Source organism: Bombus impatiens, unplaced genomic scaffold, assembly GCF_000188095.3.
Source record: "Bombus impatiens unplaced genomic scaffold, BIMP_2.2 scf_0257, whole genome shotgun sequence".
In the NCBI taxonomy this organism is placed as follows: Eukaryota; Metazoa; Arthropoda; class Insecta; order Hymenoptera; family Apidae; genus Bombus; species Bombus impatiens.
The window spans coordinates 874,328-898,870 of record NT_176676.1 but is presented as its reverse complement, the minus strand read 5'-3'; the positions used below and the strand labels follow the sequence as shown (position 1 = coordinate 898,870).

General features: G+C 39.9%; 1 protein-coding gene and 2 long non-coding RNA genes across 3 annotated transcripts; all 3 read right to left on the bottom strand.

The window, feature by feature from the left end:
* Positions 1-7,647: 7,647 nt before the first annotated feature.
* Positions 7,648-11,335, bottom strand: LOC112212653. The gene is made up of 3 exons (XR_002946480.2): positions 10,459-11,335; positions 10,045-10,145; positions 7,648-9,727 (listed from the first exon to the last, which is right to left on the bottom strand). It is a non-coding gene; the product is annotated as an uncharacterized LOC112212653 (long non-coding RNA).
* Positions 11,336-11,519: 184 nt separating this feature from the next.
* On the bottom strand, positions 11,520-17,468 carry LOC117151518. Its single transcript, XR_004461508.1, has 2 exons — positions 16,210-17,468; positions 11,520-16,125 (listed from the first exon to the last, which is right to left on the bottom strand). It is a non-coding gene; the product is annotated as an uncharacterized LOC117151518 (long non-coding RNA).
* Positions 17,469-20,793: 3,325 nt separating this feature from the next.
* LOC100741422 (protein hairy) lies at positions 20,794-24,126 on the bottom strand. Its single transcript, XM_003488627.4, has 3 exons — positions 23,561-24,126; positions 22,936-23,031; positions 20,794-22,536 (listed from the first exon to the last, which is right to left on the bottom strand). Exons 1-3 carry the CDS (start codon positions 23,711-23,713, stop codon positions 21,703-21,705), a joined length of 1,083 nt encoding a protein of 360 aa, XP_003488675.1. The 5' UTR covers positions 23,714-24,126; the 3' UTR covers positions 20,794-21,702.
* Positions 24,127-24,543: the final 417 nt, after the last annotated feature.

The window sequence follows — 24,543 nt, the reverse complement described above, 5'->3', positions numbered from 1 at the left end:
GCGCCTCGCCGTCAGAGCCAATTGAAGCGGCACGTGATCACCGCGGTGACTGGGTAATCGCGTCGTTCTTCTGCCATTCGAGGCGCACGCGGCTTCCACGTCGCGTGCTACACAGTCGTCACATTTTCGATGTTATTAGAGCGATATAGGCTGTTTTCGAGCCGAATCGATGGTAATTCGCGCTTTTCTGAAATCATCATTATTTTTTGAAGTGTTGCTTTGGATCCCCGTGAATGTAGAAACAGTTGAAGTTAGGTTAATGAACATGTAGCTTCGTTAATTAATTTAGGAAGATTGTATGTCTGAGTTAATAGCGTAAGAAATTGAAATTAAATATTGTATTTGACGTATTGAATACTCTTATTGATCTATCGAGCAACAGAAGCAAGCAATAGGATAGTAAAATATTACTAAGGTACAAAGAATCTTACATATTGTCGAAGATAAGATAAAGTAACTTATGTATTGTTTTTGCCGACGTACAAAAGATGTATTACAATAATATATACTTTGCAGCAACCTATTATATAAATCAGAGGTACAAACAAAGATTTCTATAATCTTAAAAAAGATAGTTTGTTATCGTTTCAGAGGATACGACAATTTCTGCAAACTTCATAAAATAGTAGAACCTAATTGGAAGAAAAGATAGTATCAGGAAAAATATTAAGCGAATCCTTGAATAACTACGATATTAAAAGCAGAAGTCAACAAGTTTCAATTATCTAAACAAAACAACTTCCAAGTAAGATGCCTTTAATGAACTAATCATTCCAATTTTCCTTACATCGTCTGAACCTTATCAACTATCAAATCGACTTCTACGCCGCTCTTACCGTAAAATTCCATTTCTCGTGGTGCACTTTGCTCGTTAAACCTTCGAACAAAAACCCGTGACAAATTTTCAGATAGCGTTTGCTCTACAAACAGTGGATCGCGGGTCGCGGTAGAAACGTGCGCAAACATCGTCTCGGGAGGATATCGAGGAGCCTGTAGAAAAGCTCGTGGACGTTGCTGAGGATGTTGTAACTCATCGTTCGCCTATTGACACCTGTTCAAACGCGATGGCTGGTGAAGGGACGGCAAAGGTCGCGATCGAAAAACGCCGCGTTCACGGGAACCGCCGTGTCACCCACACACGTCGTTGGTCTCTTGTTAAGGAAGCCGCAATTTAACAGGAGCGGGATAATACGACGAAGAAGGAAAGGACGGGGAGTCTCCTTAAAGCCTACGCGGCTAGGTCGGCCCACTTGAGAAGGCTCGAATGCGTCGAGCACACTCTGAGATGCATGATCGAAAGGACAGGGGTAGGCGCTAAGAATGACCTGCCTACGATCGTCTAATTAGGCGTAATCCGCGTTCCTCGTGTTCCTTATGCGTTGCCAGGCCGGCAGAATATGGTTCCGTGGATGATCTGCGTGAACCGACACGTGGGCTACAGGATATTAATCGTCGCGGGAACAAGAGACTTGTTAGGCGCGGGTCGAACGACTTATCTTTCAAGATCGCAACTAGAATATGGTTTATGTTTGATTAACTACGGGGGTAACCTTTGACTATTTATCGAGTAGTTTTTTCATTGCTTCTCCGACTTTTTACTCCATTACAGGATTACATTCTGAGATATTTTTTCAATATATATGTTAATTCATATTTTTAACAACTAGGAAATTGGAGTCAAAGCAGAAATTTGTTCCACACATTAAACCTTTGCCGTACAGCTTTTTGTAAGGGCTACTAAATTTCTCGTGACGGCTATAACCGTTGTTTGCAACAATGTGTTAAGCACTATAAACTAAATTGTGGTCTTTTATTCACATTATCATCCACCTATAGATCATCCAACCTTTCTTACTATAATTTTTGTTTTAGCCAATTAAGGACCAGGAAATAGTTTATCACAATATTTTAAATACTTCAATTTTTTAAATGTCATACAATTTTAAAGTCTAGATGGGAGAAATAGCGATGAACGAAATATTAAAATCCTTAGAATTGCCTCTGTAGAGGATAGTTGATCGTGTGGTTTAAATGACGAGATAACTCGATGTTAAAACTGTCAAATATATTTAAAAATAATTAATAAATACAGAGAATGTTCGCTAAGAATCTCGGTATTAACTGATTCGCTAAAGACTGTGTGAGACTAAACAACTCGTCACATTACGATCGCATTCGTTTATTTATACTGGTCAGGGCAAAATTTAAATTTGAGTTTGTTTGACGGTTGCACGTAGCGGCGACATTGTTTTGCTCGGAGTTTATTTATTATTATATTATGTAATGTACAAAACAACAACATGATTCGAATTGTCCTGTATCTCATGTGCCGCTACACCTCTCATAACTAGAATGTTAAAGAGCAGACTTTAATAACTATAGTAAATTGATTGAAGATTATATAAGATTATATAAAAGAAGAATTTTTAAACATAATGCAGTATATTTTGGGGAGAAACTCGAAAACGGTCTGATAAACGTTACAAATATAATCGAATCGGTACAGTTCATCGTACCTGATAAAAATAACATCAAAGACGACCCTTGTACCTTTAGTACATCTGCCATATGGCGTGTGGCACTTGGGGTGTTAGATTCGTCCCTTCATAGGTTCTCTCCACAGTACCACACTTTCGAGTATCACGCAGATAAAAGATCTTCTCCTCTGTTGCTCATATCGTAAACACGTTTACACGTGGCTCGGATTTTCATTTTCGTGTCGCGTTCCTTCCTTTAACTTTTAGATGATATGAGTATGTACATGCATTTGTAAGAAAGATATCTATACTGATATTTAATTCTACCCAACCTACTCGAATTATTTGGCAAATGGAGGTTCTAAAATATTATCTGGTAGCTAGGTACAAAAAGGCAGAAGAAGATAAAAGTATTTAAGAAGTCTTTAAATCTTTCTAAGTCTGAATTAAGTTGGGAAAGAGCATGATGTTATATTCTATTGAATTTCAATTGTCTCATTTACGACGTATGTGAGAAAAATAAATAAATATTAATACGAAAACCAACACTAAGTAGAATTTCATTTATTCATTCGAAATTTTTGTTCATTTTCGATTAATAAACTTCTACTCGTTGAACTCGCATATTTGAACTTAAGTTCCTATCATATGATATGATGTGGATTTTGATACATTTATGGCAAATTTAAAGGTGCAAAATTTCTAGAATGTACATAATATACAAAAGTATATTATTTTATTGCAATATTGTGTAAGTAGGACAAATCACGGACTAGGTCCCAGTCTTTTAATTCGTGTTTATAAAAATATGAATTTTATCGATTACTGTGTAAGCTGTTCGTCTCTCGACAATTTCAGATAAATGGAATTCTATTATAACGAATAATAATAACAATAACGAATTAATCAAGCCAATCTGAAACGAAACGTACATTGAAAGACACAACACTCATAAAACATAGAGCTGAATAGGTACAACTTTAAAACATCTGATTCTATACCTGAAAAGGTTAATCCCATTTCGATGGAAACAAGCAGACACTGTCTCCGCTCAAAAAGCTAACAACCGAAATTGCTGAACTCTCGAAAGATACACGTGTCCACGTGGCTTTCCCGAGAAGGATATCCCGTAACCAATTCCAAAAACGAGCCGACAGAAATGTAACGCGATCGTAGCCGGTCCGTCCGATCGATCGCGAAGAAGCGGCAGCTGCTTGCACGATCGAGTCAATATTTAATACAGTGGCCCCGCTGTTGTCCTGTGACCAGTTTCGGAAGGGTGACGTCCCACCCCTTTCATCCAGTCGGGCTGCGTTGGCGCATTCTTGCCGGTTTTTGTCGGCGGTTGGTATATCGAAGAAACGTCGAAACTCCAATTCGGGATATCGACGCGAGACGAGGATATCGAATCGGCTGGCGCTTCGACCACGATTCCATCGTGGATCGAAGGAACGACGAAAAAAGGGGGCAGATATTAATAAGATGACACTGTTCGCTTGAACTCGTACGAACGATTGACAGATGTTACTCGGCCAGAGGTAGCTGTTCTTGGGAACGATCGTTCCTTCTCCTCTCGATTCCAACTCACGATAATTATCTTTTTCTACGCTTGTCATGTAGTGACGATGATTTTGTTTTCTTTTTAAAACCGCCAAAATTCCACGGAACGAACGCGTGTACGCGAGAGATGGCATATATGGTGTATCATTTATGACGAGAATCGAAGATTCGATTTTTTGGATGGAAAGGATAATGGTAACTGGTGAGATTCTTAGGGCTGGAAAGGGAACCAGCCTTCTTTGGGGAACACACTGTGCGTCTGGTACAGAGGACCGCGCGCGGTCAGGATCGCATCTAGATTCGGTTTTTTGATCTTCTGGCAAACCGTGGGACGCCGTGGTCCAGCGGGGAACGAGCCAAATATGTCCGTTGCCGGAGCCACATTTTCATTGACTTTTTGCCGACGAATGAATTATCGCGACGGTCTGCACGTGAAACGTTTCGCGACCTCAGGGGTATAAGCGCGGCCGATCGATTCCACGAATTTTTTGAATATCGAAAAGTTAAAACGAAATTATGGTGATTCGACGTTCACTCTGCCATCTTTTGATGTTATCGTTGTCTGGTAGATTCGTGTGTTTCACAGCAGAAATGGTATTTTCATTTTACTTTCTATTGGCCCTTTTTCCCATTACGTGTAAATGCAACGCTATTGAAAAACATACGAAAGTATTCGAACAATTACCATAGGAAATTTTTATGAATATATTATGCGTGTTATGCAACATTTCTTGAAATTTTATTAGCACTGAAATGATCTGCCAATGTATATACATATAAGATTATAAGGTGTTTATTGCGAATATGCATTTAATGAAAAATTATATGAATCTTGTAATTTTTGTGAAGTGTATGTTTGCAATACATGCCTTTTAACTTGCATATACATTCTCGAATTTGTTTCAAACTTTACCGATGTGATCATAATATATCATAATTATGTCACGTGTATCTATTATAAAAAATGATTTATGTAACACATGTGGTATGTATTCAGAGCAATTTGTGACAAGTGTTCAAATACTTTCGCGAGCCTATCTAAATAAAATAAGTTATTGTTTTATCGAGTTAAACACCTTACAGAAGACCGTTCCCACAGAATGTAGAATCTACGATACCTCCAAATTTCATAAAATTTTAGGATGTAAATGGAGAAAGAAGTATTACCGAAAAAGATATTGACCAGATTCTTGAAATTCATCTTTAAAAATACAAAGTGAATTTGTCAGAATTTGATAATCCTAAACTGATTTAAGTACTAAAAAGTTACAAATGAAATGTTGCACCTAATTAACTTAACTGAACCTTAACATGTTGACTGCCACCAGTGACCATTGGTGGACCTACGTTACTAAATTTTTTAGGATGATTAAAACAAGATAAATTGAATGTTCAACAATGTGAATACCATAGGTAACATTGCCAGAGAAAAGGTGTGCAGATACAAATATTCTGCGAAAATTAAATGCTTCAATGCAGTAGGTACATTTCAATCTATTGCGAGTCCCAGGGCAAAATATAGGTATATAAAATTCACATGACAATTAACGTGTTAATAGTTTAAAGATCTCTGAAAGCCACCTGAACAAGATCAAAATGGCTCTGTGGAATGGTTTCTCACCGCGTTCGGAGTGAAAATATCCGAAGCTGAGTCATCGGAAGAGCGGGCCACGCGCTGCTCTCGTTGGAGGGGATTCGAAGAACAAGCGGACCGCCGCTACACGGGAATGTATTCCGAATGTTTCCCTCGTAATCGTCTGTTTGTAGGTACGTCCGTGGATCGTCTGGGGTTGGCAAAGGGTGGTGGAACGGGGCCAGGAGAAATGGAAGGAGAGGACAGCTTCTTGCGTTGCATGTTTGTCGTCGAATCCGCCGCGTGATTGACGGACGTTAGCGAGAGACGAGGGCTGCCTCTCTGTATCGTGACATCCTCTGATCCGATGTTTATCTTGCACCGCTACGAGCTCGTTCCTGTTGTTCTCCAAAAGTAGGTATGTAGTACCCGAGAGCGCGATCTTTGCGATCGTATTTCGTGCTGCGTCCTCCTTGGCTGGAATCGATCTTGCTGGACCGTGAGTCGTGGATTAGCGTTCGTGAAAGCCCTCGCAATGGGAAGGAGAACGAACGTGGATCAATCCACAGATAGGGGAGAGAACCGAGAGATTGACATGCGGACCGGGCGGGAGCCTTTAACGCAGAAAGATCGAAGGTCCAACGATCGGAATCGGATGTAGAACCCGCGCGCTACATCTATCGTATCGCTCCTTTTGATGTTTTCGCCAACGTTTCGTTTATTGCCTTTTGCTTTCAACTCGAACGCGTTGGTTAGGCTCTCACGAGTTTGCTCTACGATTTCGTAGAAATTTCCAGGATCTCGATATTTCTTAGGATGCTCTATCTATTAGGCTTGATTCGTCTTTTTTAGGAAGTTGGAAGGTGCAGATTTCTACAAGGTTTTGGTTAGTCTAATTTGATTAGATAACATATAATTTTTTAGTGTGTTTATTAATACTAATTAGTAATACGAAAATATGTAGTCTTTCGTTAACTGAGTATTGATAATATGAAAAATGTGTATTTTTCTAGCAACTGAGTATCAATATTATAAAAACTCGTTTCCTTCTAGTATTTGGATATTGTAATATGAAAACGTGTATTCCTGTAGTGATCGAGTATTGAATAAGTTTAGTCTTATGATTTTGAAATCAATGTGAATAGGTTGAAATAAATTTATGAAGGATTAGGATAGAATTAATTCTACCTAGAATATTATTCGTATTTTTCTGGGCAAGTGAATTTTCTTCGATGCTTCATTTCTTAATGTTTCTAAAATTAAGACGCCACTTTTATAATCATTTCTCATACTCCAGTTACAAGTGATCTATGAAGACTCTGTGAAATATTAATAAAAATTGTAGCTGAAAATTATTTCTCATTAAATACACAAAGAATATTTCCATACCAATGTATCACACTACCGAAAAATATTCGAGACAGAATTTTACTTCATCGGTGACACAGAATGAATAAAGTCTCGACACCAGCGAGAATGTTTTGCGAGCAGACATTCTACCGGTATTCGAAACGCGACTCTAAAGAATGTTAATTTTACATTTAATCATGGGTATCGGTTTCTACCAACGCAGTTATTGCGCGAAAGGAATGATTATGGAACGCAACGAAATTGTTACACCCAGTGGAACGCGAGTCGTTCTCGCGAGCAAGGGTAATCAATACAATTATTATGCTCCTGTTCCAGTGCATTTTCTGGAGCGCTGTACACTGTACAACCTTCGGTCCACGACGGAGGGAAGAAAAAAATAATAAAGGCTAAGAGAAAGGGAACTGTTCTCGAGAATACCTCACAAGAACGCGTTTTTCCTCGCTCGAAAAATAACGTGTCAGGGTCGTTGTATTCGAGATGTAAATTACTTTTCGGAATGGAGTCTCGCGTTTCAGTGAAAAGCTATGATTTTCCCGGACAAAACATAGTTTTTAGTTCTGAATAGAAAGACTGTTTCATTATTTTTAAACTGATGTCTAAAAATTACACGTGACGCGGTGGTGCTATAAAAATCTCAAGTTATTTGTACTCTTCGAGATATACTGCATTGTAAGAATACAATAACGATAATACATTTAAACAATTTCCGTTCTAAAACTGTCAAAAATATTGGAATCCTTTGCGTCGCTTCTCTCGGCAAAGAACCAGGTAATTATTGTTAGATTTCAGAAATTCTCTCTAAGGATGCAGTTCAATTTATGACACATCAGTGTAATAGAAAACAAAAGATAAAAAATAACAAACTCTACTCGAATATCCAAATAATATTTTTCACTAAAAGGAACAGCTATAAATTTACCTAAGAAGACTAAAATAAAAGATTATAATCTTCTACCAAGAAGCCTAATCTTTTCCCACTAAAGCAGTCAGAAACGTTGCAACCCTCAGCGTCATTCCTCTCAGCGAAGAAATAAAACCGATTTCAAAGACAAAGAAGTGTAGACCGATTTCAAAGACTTTCTCGGAAGATCGAGTGGAAGAAGGGTTGTTGAATTTTCCCCGCGGCTTGCAGAATATTTTCGTAGCTCTCGTTCGTGGCTAGCCAGTGCTCGTTCGTAGCAAAGAATAAATAACTCGGTAGCTGCTTAATGGATCGTAAAAGCGTCGCAAATTTCGCGGCCGTGGGGAGAGGACGGCGCGGTTCTGAAGGCAATTTCCAAGCATAATTCGCACCTGGTCCAATAAGCATCATCCACGGACTACCGAGTTGAATTTCGATCGTCCGGCTAAACCTCGTAAAATCCTCCCTTGTCCGCCGGTTAATCAAGATCTCCGACGGTGCACTCTGACGAAAAGTGATAAAACTTTCGTTTCTACGTCGTAAATGGCTCACCTTGAAACGCTGACTCCCTCCAAGCCGATAACTTTTACGCAGCGATTTCGTTTATCGCCACTGTTGCCTGCACACGCTTTCCAACGGCGGTGCTTACAATTCCAACATTTTATTAAATAAAGGCTACTGCGTTCGTTTAATGTCGAAAGTTTCGTTTCTACGATTGAGATAGTAAAATTGGATAATGACGAGCTTCGGCGAACGTTTTATTTTCGTTTAAGTTTGTGAGGAGGGATTGTTTTATGAAGTTGAGGATTCGGATATACTCCTTACGTTCAATGAAAAACATTAACAAATGTTGTATTATTTAATACTCTGCGTTATAAGGCACAAGCGATGCGAATGAAATTACACATTTACGATAAAATGACTAGAAAATAAAAACAATGGAGGACGTTTAATTTGAACATCCAATTATTTGTACATGTCCTAAGATTTATGGCCTGGGATAACGCATGCTCACGTATTTATCTACACTTGTCACAGTATCTAACCTATGTAAATCCAGAATCATTCACAGCCTACTCATCATTCGTTGTCTGTACCAAAATGCATTCGGCACAATACTTCCATCGAATTAACTGTCAACGACGATTACGTGAAATTTAAAGGTGGTAAATTAAAATCCTCGCGTTCACACCCCCGCTATAGTTCGCGGAATTATCGAACGTTTTACGCGCAATTACGCTTTAAGTGGTTTTCCTGTCCATCGTTTGACCGGTGCTTTCCGTTGGTTCCTCATCTTCTGACTTCATTGCTATGCATGGAACGGCGCAAGGATCGCAGGAGGACGACCAAGGTAATTGATTCCTGTCCGAACGAGATATTTACATACGCTAATGGCGTGCTTTCGGCTTATTTGGCTCTCGTATTCGCCACGTTTCGCTTCGTGTGTTCATCTCTGCGTATCTTACTAGTGGCATGATACACGCGATTTCAGAATCGAACAGAGCTCGAATTTCTTGTTTCTGTGTAGTATACTCGAATTGTTTCGGATAAGTAACCGCTTTCGAAGGCCGATGAATAATCGTCTCGTTGATAGCCTCGCTTCCAGAGACTTTTAATTGCCATTGACATCGGCTTAATGCAGACGTCACGTTCTGATAGATGGTAATTATGGCGAACGGATTAACGTTTGATGGCACGATGACGAGTTAGTCGTGAATTTTTTTCCTTGTTTGGTAGAAGAATTTTAACCCTGCTACGATCCTCAAATCTTTGTATTTCAATCTCGTTCTCATTTTAACAAAGAAAAAGAATTTATGACGTTTCGAGGAAATGTTTGATATGAAGCTGAAATGAAAAATCATGCATACTAATACGACTTTTTTTAAATATTTTGTTTAGGTTAAGAATATTCTCTTAGAATAATATAATTGAAAAATCGAAAATGACCGAAAGAATAAAAATATACAAATTACTTTGGAAAGTTGCTTCAAAGAATTTTCAAAGTTTCCGAAATTCATTTCTAATTCCAGAAAACCACCCAAAACACTGTATATAAATTTTAAACCGAAAAAAAAACGGACTAACAAGTAACACACGCACACTTATATACCAATTAACTCACGATTCAAATTATTAATTATAAATTCAATGACCAAAATTACCTGAAAAATTTTTCGGAGCTTGCAAAATTCCTCACAACTCCAAACACCGCCAAATTACTGGAAATGTGTGCTCAAACTCTAACCCAGATAGAACCACACCTCTGCAATTAAAATTTTATCAGTGAACTAATATTAGACTGCGAATTTTTGTACAAACTTACAATTTTTATGAACACGATTAAAAACGGAACTTAAGTGGAAATATCTTCTTATACTTTGCATACTTTATATATTTTTACATATTATATACATTCTATACATTTCTGCATTTTTAAATTTTGCATATATGCGTAACAATCCGTAATCTACTGGTTATAACGAGTTACCATAGTTTCTAAAATTTACCACTAGAAACCACTAAATCCATCAACCTTTCTACCTCTGAATCCCAAAGCGAACTAGAAGCGCACTCACACAAAGAATTGACTGGCTCATTAATGGCACGAGAAACAGGGTCCGAAGCGAAGGCAGCGTTGAAATTCATCACGAAGCTGGTCAGTGTCACTTCGGAATCTCGGGGTCGCTTAGGAACACCCGAACCTGGAACAGGCTCACATTGTTCGCGACGATTCCCTCGACACGACTATCTCCACTAACTGGAGAGTCTAACTCTCTATCGGGTTTCTACACGCTCACCCACGTGGCGTATCGGCGGAGCACACGGCGGAGCGGAAGACGCGCGACGCACGGGCAGCAAGCGCACGTGTCGCGCTTTTCTAGCTCGGTATTACGCGCTTGGGAGCAAACAACGAAATAAGAGCATCAGATAGGCGGCCCCACGGTCGTGCCTCTCCCCGTGGTACACTTCATAAATAACTCCGGTTTCTCGACCCACACACGGCCACGCGAGCGCACGCTCGCTCATTGCTTTCCGCCTCTCTCCTATCTAAGGTGGACCGAGAGGGTAATCGTCGAGGTACGCGTCCACTCAAGAGTAAAACTATCGCGAGGTGCTCTCGAGAGTATTTCTCGTAAGTGAACACTACGTTGAGAAACACGACTATCCGAGTCACTATCAGATAGGATAGAGAATGAGAGTCGCTCTCAAAGCGGTATCCACTTGCGAGAAACACCCTCGAGAGCAACTCACGATTGTTTAACTCTAGAGTAAACGAGTACCTTTACGTACCTTACGCAGCGGATGTTTATGGATTTGTAGGGAAAGGACGTGGTTAAAAAGTGCTAAATCTGTACCGTTTCGAGCCTAAAATTGTAAGAAAATATCATATATCGTATACTTTGTCGTCAATGATGGATTGAGAAAGTATCGTCCGAAGAAAAGAATAAAATATAACGATGGTTCTTCGTATTTGTTATATTCCATTTTGTTTTGGAACTAAGTTATAATGTAATAACTTATCGCATTTTGTTAATAGAAATTGATAACAATTTATGCGAATGTTTATGCAATTTTATATCTTTATAAACATGTAGGTACGACACAACAACAAGTTTCTTACTTTGAATGTTTTGTATATTCTTACATGTTATATGCATTTTGTAGATTTGTGAAACCTTAAGCCAAAAATGCATACGTATCTTTTGTCTGGTTATTAATTAACAATTTGTCCAATATGCTTTTACATGCTATATAAATATCTACTTTCCTTTACAGAATAGGATTCAATTTCTTGCACTCCATGCATTCATTTCGCAAGTTATGATCACTTGAAGCGAGAAACTTCCAATTCGTTGTTTCGCGAATCATTCCATACACAATTTCACTTCGTACTTAATTTTCTTTTATCATCCAAACACTAGCTAATTGTAAGTTTCTCGGCTGAGAGATCTCCATTTTGGTAATCATCTTGTATTCTTTTAAATACAATAATAAAATGCAACATTCGATGTTCGATCGGTGAACGAATGTTTATTTACACTTTCATTTTACTAAATTATTATTAACCAAATTTAACAACTAATAATTAGCCTCAAACAGTTTTATATATAAAAGTTTCGTATATATATATAAAATACATTAATAGCCCAATGCAATTAATAAAGTTGACTTCTTGACGAAAGAATCGATTGTAAGAAACTTCAAAAGAGAAAAAGATATTACTAAATTTTACGAAAGCGTAAGGAGAGTCATGATATAAACTCCACACTATACTGCGCACCGTAATAGTCGTAACCCGAGGATGAAGAACGCGACTGAGAAAACGTGTCGACGGTGTTCTGTCTTTCTTGTAGTAGATTTAACCGAGGAGCGTTATTAACCCAAATTGGCCGTGCTTCGTGCCCTTATCCAATCCCACGCGAGCTACGTACTTCTATGCCGACACGGGAATTATATCGCCCCGGGGCTGTAACTGGTCACGTGTTCTGACTCGTTCTGGATGCACGTTTTGATGGGGTAGGGATGTGGAATTGAATTTCACAGGAATTTGAGGAGGATAGATCGGTCTGTGTATTTCGTTTGTTCGATACTTCGTATTTCATATTTCAAATTTCTCAGGTGTATTTCAAGACACAATGGAAAATAAATCGGTTTGTATTAGAAAATCATTAAGAACGTGAAAAGAAGATTTCAAGTGTAAAAAATAGGAAATTACAAAAATAATATTGTACCATTGTTTCTTAGAGTCTATTTTTTGTAACAATTACATTTGGTAAATAATTGTTTTGTAAGCTTCCAAATAATTTTTCAATTTTGTTGAAAAGAAGAAAGAAGAAGGCTAATCAATTTATTTAATTGTTCATTTTTTATATTTCTTTTGTAGTGAATGTGCATCTCGATCTGTTATTATGCGCAGATTGGAACTCTCTGGTTCTTAACTCGCGAAAATGCTCGTACCATCAATAAGCGGTATTTTGCATCTCCAAAGCTGCTCTTGCAAGTTAAACCAATTTCAAAGAAAAGAGCGAGGCGCTAGGACAGTGTACAGAGTTCAGCCGTGATCCGCAACTCGTGCAAGCATTTGGGAATATGTAAATACCGGATTACACGCGGCGAGCAAGGTTTCCGAACGAAGTGTCAGCCGCGAAAGAGCTTACAGGAACAATGGTCGATCGTGACTGGCGTAGATCGATACGATTCGACGTGTATGCTCATGGTGTTAGTGTGCCACGGGCCAACCTATGTAAATCTAGACGGACAACGCTGTAAGTAAGCTTGATCCGATCTAAGAATAGCGGGACAATATGTTCCACGTTGAATCCAAGAAATCGGTTTGTTCGTTTCGCAATCGAACCTCTGCGAACCTTTCAACATCCTCGCTTCTCGTCGACCGGACGTATCGATCAAAATATAAAATAATAAGATCAAAGAACACAAACGCGGCACTATTTCGATCGATCTGTTGAAGAAAATCGTTGTACATCGCGTTCTTCGTCGCGACCGAGAAGATATCACGTATTCGCTCACAACTCGAATTATTATAAATTACAATTTCGAGCGAGTAGGTTTAGCCGAGTTGGTCAAGAGTCGAGTTTTATGTTACACAATTGCGTTGAGAATACTAAGTGTCTTTCCTTTCTTTTTCTTTCGTCTGAGTATGTTTGATGCGATGCCTTAGGCAGTTAAAGTTCGCCTTATTACGCGCTTAAAACCTGTAAGTGTAGGTGTAGATTTATTGACAATTAGGATTGGCTTCTTGAGCTTCAATGTGTGTGGACAGGAAACATTTCCAAAAACCTGTACGCGTCTGAATTAAATCAAGTGGCATTAGCTTTCTGAGTAATAAATTGTGGGATAGGAGTTCTTTCGGATTTTGAATAGGAATTCGTTACGATTGTATCTTGCTATTTTGTTAATTAGCGTATTGTTGTGTGTTTTGTTCAGTGTTCTTCGCATGAGTGAGTTCTACAATATGGGTCATAATGTCTGTCTTTCGGTTTCCACATGTCATTTTCGCAAACTGTAGCCGCGAGTGGTGTCAAGAATGATTCTTACAAATATGTTCTGTACTCTTTGTGCGTTGTACGTGTATTTTGTAGACAGCGGACTCGAATTGTTCTTATTGTTTCATGAATGGCTGGCTTCCAGGTGATTTGCATAGAGTACTAACAATAAGCGTGCAAAATAATTTTCGATAATTGCGTTTTCATTGGTGTTGCCAGTCCGCATCTACGATTACCTACCTAAATGATTGATCTTGGCTAGAAAATCCGAAGGGATCTCGCGACGGAGCAACAGTTCGCGATTTTATTGGGGGTGCGTCTGAAATTTCAGATCGTCATCGGTGTTGGTCGACTGCTTAGAAATCTCAGTTTACAATTCCGATTTTATTCTTACGTCTCAACAGAAATAGATAAAAAAGGAGGAAATTGATTTTGCACGAGATCGGTAGAAAATGTGTGGATTCGTCGATTCGCAGGCTGAGACTGCTGACACATATCGAAAACTTGCCAGCACCATCGTTCCTCGAAATAAACATCGTTCGCTTCCAAAGAGCGAAGAAATTCGAGCCACTTAGGTATTCCGTTTGATTATTCAGCGTCTGGCAGCCGTTAGCAGACGCTTCGTCATATTAACATTCTCGAAATACAAAACCACCATTCAGAGAAGGGAAACATCGATAGACTACGGCCCCGGTTGTGTATTGCGCATGCATTGAATATCGGCGTGCCGTGATTCGAGTCGATGCTTGCATTTCGAAACGCCTTGTCGAAAGTCGTGTCGATGGTTTTTTCGATTAATTGCTCCATTAATTGTCGAGATATTGTTGCTTGTTCGGTCCTTGAATTGTTTCGTCGCGTCAGCATGAGCTTGGAGTTTTTAAGGAGGTTATTTCCTTCCTCGAATGACTTTTGTTTCAACATCTCTCCTGGTTTTTCTAGCGTCATTTTTCATAGAATATGGAGTTAAGTCGTCGGGAAATAGATATAATATTTCGAGAGGTGGAAAAATAGATGCATATGTCAGGTACTTTAACGGCAAATGACTTTCGAGTGTTGTTTTTATAGGTAAAATCTCCAGGGAATAATTGATTCTCTACAGGCAACGTGAAATTGTAAAAGTGGAATCTTGACAATAAATCAGAGTTCAAGAAACTCATGATAATCGTATTGTCACTGAGCAGATTTCAATTCAAATCAAATTCCAATGCACTTGAAATAAAGCTTTACATGGAATCTACAGTTTGCTATACTACGGATGTTTATGCGAATTCATATTTTTATAAACGCAACTAAAAGAGCAAGATCTAGTCAGAGATTTGTTTCACTTACCAAGTATTACAACAGATACTATACTTTAGATATCTTATATACTTTTGTATATTCCATGCATTCCGTAAATTGTTGCGCCCGTAAATTTTCCATAAATGCATCAAAATTCACACTCCATTTATTACTGAAAGTATATGACGATATATCTAACAATCGGTTAGTGAACCTTAAAATCTGCTAATCCTCTAAAATACAAGAAGAAGTAGGAGAGTAAAAGAATGTTCAAAAAATTCCATGAGCTCAAAAACAGGTCTGTCGGCAAAAACTAAATTGAAAGCAGAGGCCGATTAATCGATGACACACTCACAACATACTTCAACTTGTCTGTTCTACGAAAACACACGTCCAGAAGTATCGAGCGGTATAAAATCCATCGATTTCTTACCAATGAACTCGCATCTGACAGTCATCGAGCACAAGGCAGTCGTGTTCACCGTCAGTCGGTTGATCTTCATGGTGAACATCGGTAAATGCGCGCTGGCCAAAAGTCCAGGGGCAAAAGAAACCCGAACGACCATTTCTGTGGCACGTGGAACGCACGAAAATGCCCGGCTTCTTCTGCCTCGCGAGCAAAGGGCCGCGTTTCGCGAACGGCAGCACGATAAACGGCGCCTTAGAAAAAACTTGGAAGACGATCCTGTACGTGAGACGCGAGACAAACGGCTAATCTTGGACGGTGTACCTTCGTCCCTTCGATAGGTTCGTGGCCCTTTCTGGCATCGTGCTTATGGCGCTCGAACACTCATTCTGATTTATTCCTGCTCATAGCGATGCGTGTCTCGTTCGCGGTCTAAGTAGAATAGGACGTCGCCGGTCAGACTATTAGACAGGCGACGCGTCGCGTTTAACTGACGCGGGACGAGTTTTTGCTTCCCTTGGATTATACAGGCTACTTTGGCATGATGAAATCTGTAGAATGTTTTGTGTACTGTTACTTAACGCAGATATTAACAATATCGGAGCATAGTAAATATATGAAGAATACTTGATTACCTTGTTTGTCTCTAGAGTCTCTTGAAAAAGAACTAATACTGATAATAGAAGTGTTAAGAAGACCAATATGTCTTAAGAATATTAATACGTTTCAAGAATACTATCTGATTGTTTAAAGACTTTTTCAACATAGTTTCCAATTTTATATTTATGTCTTTTTATATTTGTACCCCGGGAACATATTTACCCCAAAGCATTTTATTCAGCGTCAAGATTTTAAAATAAAATTCACTTTTCTATCACAATCTAAATTCCGAAGAATCTATAATACGACTTTAAAGAATCAAATATTACGTTCTATCAAATTTTCTAATTTTATACCACCAAATTCCAATTACTTACGTGCTCCAAAACATCTTCCTCATCGACTTCAAGATTCCAAAATATACATATCAATCTCCCTCTATTTAAGGGAGGGACTAACCATAGATAAAAGGGCATGAACTTTTAACCTAATTTAATAGTACAAGAGACTACGACTTAATCTCTCTGTCGATCCATTGCAACAAATTCCCGTTTAATGCGCTGCAACGCGAATCTGCCATGATCTCGAGCAAGATTCCAGCAAACGAAACCAGAACGAGAAAGATAGAGGAGGCAGAAGCCTTCGCAGCAGCGTTTTTCTACGAGGACAGATAATCATCGTTCGCTCCAGCAGCGTGTCACCGGATAGCACTTATCAGTAAGAGATTGACGACGAGGTCTGCGAGCGAAGGCAGTCACCAACCGCGGCGCGGAAGCGTGTGGGGGATAGAGAGCAAGGCACCGAGGCATAGAGCGATGCTGAAACGGGAGAGAAAAGCAAACGTGGAGGGAATGAAACGAAGCCAGACCCCCCACTTACTGTTCGCGAGTGGCGGCGCGTGTCAACCTTGCCTTGTCCTTGAAACCACGCGACCGCGACCGTACAACGAGCCAAGTCGCTTCGGAACTTTACTAGACGCTCTCGCTCGGTTCTAGCCGTTCTAGGAATCAGCTGATTGACCGACAAAAGAGGCATTCCTAGTGGCTCCTGTGGTCGCATTTTCGCGGACCTGCACAGACACGAAATAATTAACGTTGTCTGCCATGGAAACGACTGACAATGAGTTCCCATTCTTCGTCTTTTTTCTCAAGGCTCGGTTCGAGAACCTGCTTGGAAGAAGGCTTGAACAATTGCTCTTACGTCATGATCCTAACCACTAGTTTCGTCCTTTGAACGAATAATTTCTAGTTTGCGCCGATGTTCTTAAAAATATCTTTGGAAGATTGAAACTGTGATTCATGTTTTCTAGAGAAATATTATATTAGTATTTAATTACAGAAACGACTATATTTTGCCTTAGATATGTAATTTATCAGATTATTTAATGGTTTTATTTGTTAGATGTAGTATATTGCGAAAATTATTATGTTTTGTTTAGCATAATGATAATAGTATTATTTTCTGTCTGTTTTTGTTAAGACATTTTTATACTTGAAAGTATTCAATTACTGATTCTTCTAAAACTTTTTACTATATTGTGGTGATGAAATGGAAGTTCAAACTGCAGCACTGCAGAAAACGATTAGCCATTTCGATTCGTGGTGTTCATAAGTACATACATGAATGTAGAAAAATTCCACTGCCTTGACCTATGAACTTTTACACGTGGTTTTATAACTTAATGGATTTACGTAAAATCATGTAACACAAGTTGCTTAAAAATTAACAAAAACCCGTAGTTTACATTTTCACCTTCTTCGTTTTTATTTCAGAAGCTTGGTATACTAAGCAGAGAATATTTTCTGATAACTGTCCACTTCTATCGATCCATACCAAAGCCTCAAATCTCACCGGCGAGTTACGGAAGCACAAAAACGAAAAGGTAAATTAAACACAGTTCTAGAATATATGTATCAATCATTCGAATAATTATCATTACCACGTAGCTTGTACCGTGTCACGCGACTCGAAGGTTGCGTCGTTTCTTTGTACGAACAGTCTTTTTATCTGTTATGCCGTGTCATTCGCAATTTTAGTGGCAACCCGAAAGTCGCGCGGTTCATTCAGTTAGAAACAAAAGACTAAAAAAAAGATAGAAAAGGAGAAAAGAATTTCTTTTTTCTCCGAGTAGAGATTCTTTTCTTGTCTGTAGTAATAGGGATCCGCAGATAATGATTCGACGACGCGAAAAATCATGTGATTTAATTAAATTAGCCGGTGAAATTATGCGACTCGATTATCATCCTAATGACCATTAGAGGCAAACTCCAGGGTCGGGGCTAATAAATAAAAGAACGTTTCCCCGAACGGAGGACTGGTTCAAGTTGTGAACTGGCAATTATGGCCGCGTTTCGACGCGAAGAAATGATCCTTCTCGTAGCATTGTCGCCATGGAAATCGTACGTGAGAGGTTAGAGATGAGAATCCGGTCAGATCTTGGTATCTCGTGAGACCTGTTTGTCGGAGATTTTACGTAACAAAAGATAACCAACTCGTCGGCGCGTAGATAACTAGGAATTCTAACTCCCGTGTCTGTTACTTATGCAACATGTCAACTAGTGTAAGATGGGCACTTTTGTACCTAGAAACCATACGATATACGTATATACTTAGAACAGCACTTTTAAGTATGTACAATTGGTGCAATTAATGTGCCGGAGTTGTAAAGTAAAATATTAAGTGGTGACATCCATTGGGATAATCATATATATCACCATACCATATAGGATCAAACATTTAAATAATTTTCAAAGATCATTTATAAAATGACATTTAAAATTTTTATATAATGTATGCGATTAACTTTGTCTTGTATGTATTTTCAATTCCATTTAAGTTATTTAAGATTCAAATGAATAATAAATTCAATCAGCCAATATATACAAAATTTTCTTTAAATCTATTACGAAGGAACAGACAACTGTAAATTAAATCATACTGTGTTAAACGATGCTCAAGTTTCTTATTCCCTTTTATGTGCCTCGAACTGCAATTCCAACTCTCAATTACACCAATTTCAACACTTAGTCTATTTTAAAAGCCAACTATGTACTCGTATATACCTCCCTCCAACTGTACATTCGAAAGGAAATCATCGAATGGTCACGAGTTGCCATTGAAACTCATCAACCAGATTGAAAATACTTTATGCTCTTCTATTTATATGTATGCATTTCCTCGTTCGTTACTACGAAAAGTATAGCACGACTGGAAGCGTTATTTACTTTGACCCTAGCGCCGGATTTGCGATAGAAAACGATAAGGTGCTACCGCGCAACTTGTCACTCAACGTGATATTGCGTGTGCCGCTACTTCTGCGCCGTAAATTGTGGTGCCAGAGACGCCACCGGCCAGCCAGAGGTGCATTATGGTAATGCACCGGCATCGTGGTTTCTTGTAAAATCCAGACGCCTAGGCAACGGTCCAAAATTTCCTCTAGTCACTTCCTGCTTTCGAAACTGCATCACCAATAGCATGTATTATGTCTAGACATCGATATTAAACACTCTAATCTCGAATACGAAATCTTTTACTATTCAACAACAAAAAAAGTCTATATACAATCTGTACAATAATAGCAAATAATAGCATAACGAGGAGACGATAAATATAGCCTCTTGGAAACCTTTCACCGTTCGATACAGCATAGTGTCTTCGATGACGTTTCTAAATATCAATCCAAAGAATTTTCCGATCTGGAAGCGTGGCTCGACTCTCTGGAAAATTACTCATAGTTGATTACGGGAGAAAGTCGACAACGATAATCAGTTATCAAAGTCTCGAGATTAGATTCTCCTCGTTGCCTGATAATTTCGAATCCGTGACTTCTTCCGTTCCACTCTCCACGTGTATTCTTTTGTGATTAGCACGATTCAGGAGAATGGTTCGATCGAATTGCAGACGCCCTCTGTGATCCTTGCGAGGCGAAAAGGGCACGACTTTCGAAGGTACAAGGGCCTCACAGTGTTCGAGGATCCATCACCAGGAGGCAGCAGGTTCTTGTCGACCCACGTTTTCGGCCTAGCTCGGTGGTACAGATACGAATTTCGGGTCCATGTCGGGTGCCAGGACCACGAAAGGAGCCCCCCAACACCGGTTTCATACAGGAGAACCTACGATATTCTCCTTCAGGTGGCAGCACCTCAGCGGCAATGCTCAGGTACCTTCGCTCAGTATGCATTGGGAGCTGCAGCGGCACAGATGGTGCATAGGGCCCCACTTGTAATAGTTTTGAAGCATTTAGCTAGACTACCTGCGAAATACTCTTTCGTATGGTAGAATGCTCTTATAGGATTATACTCTGTTCTCTTAAACTTGGTATGGCTACGAGTAAATTGTATTTGAAGAGTAAAAACTTGGAATAATGAACGATCGATCTTTGCTTCTTTCGTATTTATCTCTTTTCGTATATTATCGATCTTAGATTGCTAATATAATTAAACGAAGATTTGTTCAAGACTGGAAGCAATGTTAAAGTTGAGAAACGTAGACTAAACTTATGATAGAAAAATTGCACTTAAAAAAGATGAAGTTTGAATCTGAAAAGATTGATTTAGAAATTGGTAAATCTAAAAGAGCTAATGGAGGTAAGGGAACGAGGAAATAAACGAGACCAATAATTGAGTTTTGACAAAGAGATCAATATTTATTTGATGCTCTTGTTGATAAGCGTCGATCTTTTGTTCTATTCTCAGGATAGAGAGGAATTTATAAATTTTCTCCGCACTCGATATAAATATAAATTAGGACAGATCATACTCATACGACCACGCTCAGCCTCTCACGCTCTCCTGCTCCTCTTCTTTCACGCACAAGGCTTAAGTAATCTACAAACTAGGCGATTTCGCAGTTAGTTTTACATACGTTCCTCGTACTTATTACAACCACGGTACACGGCAAAACACTCGCTTGGCCGTTTTCTCCGTACAAGAAACAGAATGGAAGACCTCGGTGATTCTTGTTGCGTAAGGCACTTAAAATATGATATTCGTCTAACGTTATATACAAAAGGAAAAAGGAAATCAAAATAGAACGCGAAAACATCGTAGAGGAAGGAAAGAAACAGGAAACAGGACGATACCGATGAAACGAAAAATGATGAAAAAAGAAGATTTACGAAGGGTTATTTTTTAAATCCAGGTTCTCGACGAATACGATGTTTAACTGATAAAATAAAACAATATTTACAAGGCACTGTATAAGGCACTGCCTCATAGGCTACTGGCCGACTGCACACACTCGGGAAATATCGAATTCTCACGGTTTGACAGCGACAAGATCCTAGCTCGCAGGACACCTTTCACCCTAACAAAAACACGACTTCGAAAACGCGATACGTAAGGAACAATGATCCGTGTCCCGCGGGACTGTTCTCCACCCAATTCACGTCTCTTCCGCCGAAGCGTATATATCACTCGAGACATGTCTTCTTCACCCGCGATCGATTATACAGCAATTAGCCCAAATTTTCTTCGATATCTTGACCCCAATGAGCAACACGAAAATTCAGTTTCACTCTTGACGACTCTTTACCACGGCCTCCACGGTTTATCTTCCACTTCTGGCACAACGCTCTTCCTCATCACCAATGCAAGAGGTTTCTGAAGAGGAGGACTGTATACACGAGGATCGAATTCTGGATCGCTTGTGTAACCGTTGGCTGGCGACGTCGCGACGTCTCTGTGACTGTTTCCATTGGTGTAAGCTGCAGGTTGTTCGCGGAAAGTCGCTGGAGGTGCTTCGAATGCTACTGGACTCGCCGCTGATGTGGACGTCGAGCTAGCGGAAGATGACGAGGACGATGCCGATGCCGTGCTAGCCGTTCTCTGAGGAATTGGGATCAGAGTTGGCAGAGGCGAAGTTGGCGCCGGAGATGCGGCTGGTGACGTAACAGGAGTCGCTTTTGCACCCGCTGGGAGCACCAATGCGATGTCTCCATTTGGTAATCTCGTTGGGACCAATTGAAGACCCGTGCCATTCGCGTTCGTGAAGAAGATCCCGTTTGATTGTTGCACCTGAATCCTCGGGGTTGCGTCCACTTGAGGCAGAATGTGCACTTGGAGCTGTGTAGTCGGTGGCGCCGGTTGGACAGGCTGCTGATTCGTCGCCTGCGTGTTGTTGCTTGCCTCAACCGGACCAAGGTAGGTGGCCAAGTGGGCCATCAAACGTCTCTTCACCGAGGCGTCCAGCCCGGGAAACCTGCCAACCTCACCGGCGCATTCCGTGAAACCAGCACGGAATTTGTTTAGTACGTTCGGATCGGTCGCGGCCGCCAGGGCAACCTGTTGACGCTGGAGCGATTCCAGGTGTTTCACTGTCATCTCCAGAATGTCGGCCTTCTCCAGTTTCGAATGTCGCGATGGCTGTAATCGCAAACATAATACCGCGATTATATAACAGTTCGGATCATAGATAGCTGAATTTTGAATAAAAGTCGCGAAAAATTTGCAGTTGCGTTCTAAGTCTTATCTATATCGAACCTTTCGCCAATTTTTTGTTAATTAATCCGAAATTAACGATATCGATAGTAATTTCTACCGATTTCTTACTAAAGAATTTTTCAAGACAACGAAATAATAATACGATTTCCTTTTTAATTTAAATTCGTGGTTCTATGGAACAAGTCATGATTTTGAGCGCGAATTTTCAATTAAAATGTTATATTATCTATAGATAAAATTCAAAGAGAAGAAAAAGTTGACGATTGAGAATCGAATAACATGCGGGGGAGCGTTCGAATTACATGATGTCAAGATACTTACGTCTTTTTTCATGGCGTCCAGTATGAGGGTCTTCAGGTCGTTTAGGCAGTTGTTAATGCGGGCTCGTCGCCGTTTTTCCATAATCGGTTTATTGCTCTGTAACAAAAAGAGGATAGTCAGGTCAGGCACGTTGCCGACTTACTTCAATTAATCGTTCGTTGCAAAGCATCGTTTGGTCAACGGTGCAAAATCGACACAATACTCTGTGTTTCCATTCTTTCCAAGAAAGACAAATATTCGTCGAGACTAATGCACTTTAATAATCATCGACAAAATTGTATTTCCCAATATCAACCATGACTCGACGATCTCTTTCATTGTATTTGTGGTCTACTTTCATTTATTTATTATTTATTATATAATATATTATATTATATTATTTATTCTATAATTACTAAAAACACTATTTTCAAACTTTCTTCCAAAATTCACTGATTATAGTTTCGTGACAATGAAAAAGCCGCATGTTCAAACATCCTTCGAAAATTCTTAGACAGTCTCGAGAGACCGTCTCAGAAGCTTCAAAAGATTTTCGACTTCATGGATCGACCAGTCTCGTGACAACGAAAACGTTCCAAATCAATAAATTCCCGAAAGGACGTGAAATCTTGATAAAGACACTAACCCGCCGATTCTCTCCAGATCTTCTCGTAGTGGTAGTCGTGGTAGTGGTTTGCGCAGGAGGTTGTCCAGCTTCCTGGGGCACGTGTTGCGCCGGCGGCGTAGCACCGACAGTGACACCGCCTGTTGGCATCGTGGCACCCACTCCAGTCACCATCGTCCCGAAACAGTTCTTATATCACAGAACAGAAATCAAACGAGAAATTCGACAAATCGTTTAACACAATTTGCCGTTCTGCTACACACTGCACTGTTAATCCAAAGTAACGATCTTTCTAGCGAATGTTCACTAAAACGTATGGCCAGGCTGGTGTTTTGCACTCGTAATCCAAGTGACTGATCAAACGATAATTGAAGAATATTCGAAGAGGGTAGTTCGTATATTATTTCTCGAACGAGAGAACAGAGTAAAGAGAACGTCGTCTCTCCACACGTCCCTTGCTCGCTCAACTTTCTCACTAAACTCCGACCACTCGGAACGGGCGTCAGAGCACGACTGACTGAACGAACGACGAACGTCTTCTGTCGTCTCGTCGAAGCGTGCCACCCGATGGAATGCCCGATGGAGGCGCTGCCACTTTAAGGGTGGGGGCAAACGGCGACCAGCCGACACGGGAGGGGATAGCGCGTGACGGTTTAACCTGGACTTCCCTTCCACCACCGAATTCCGACGGTCGGTCGGCACCCGGTTGCCTTTAAGTGCCCCCACCCAGGGCATGAACCCCCTTCCAGGTTCCTCTAAACCGACGACCGTGCCGGGTTGCCTCGCGCAAATCCCCACCAGAGAACCCGACTCCCGGACTCGGATCGATTCGATTTTTGTGCACTGTCATCGACTGTTTTTCCCTCCTTTCTCTCATACTCCTTTTCTCTTTGTGGAAAATACATTTCACCACCCTTCGACCTAGTGTCGGATGGGTGGCCAATATCTTTGAAACTGCGTTCGAATTTTGTAAAAGAGGACGGAAATTTTGAAAATTTGTAAAG

Coding starts and splice junctions, on each gene's coding strand:
- LOC100741422 (XM_003488627.4), bottom strand. CDS start 23,713: ATGGTGACTGGAGTGGGTGCCACGATGCCAACAGGCGGTGTCACTGTC. Junction 23,032..23,560: donor GATCTGGAGAGAATCGGCGG/GTTAGTGTCTTT, acceptor TTTTTGTTACAG/AGCAATAAACCGATTATGGA. Junction 22,537..22,935: donor TGGACGCCATGAAAAAAGAC/GTAAGTATCTTG, acceptor TTGCGATTACAG/CCATCGCGACATTCGAAACT.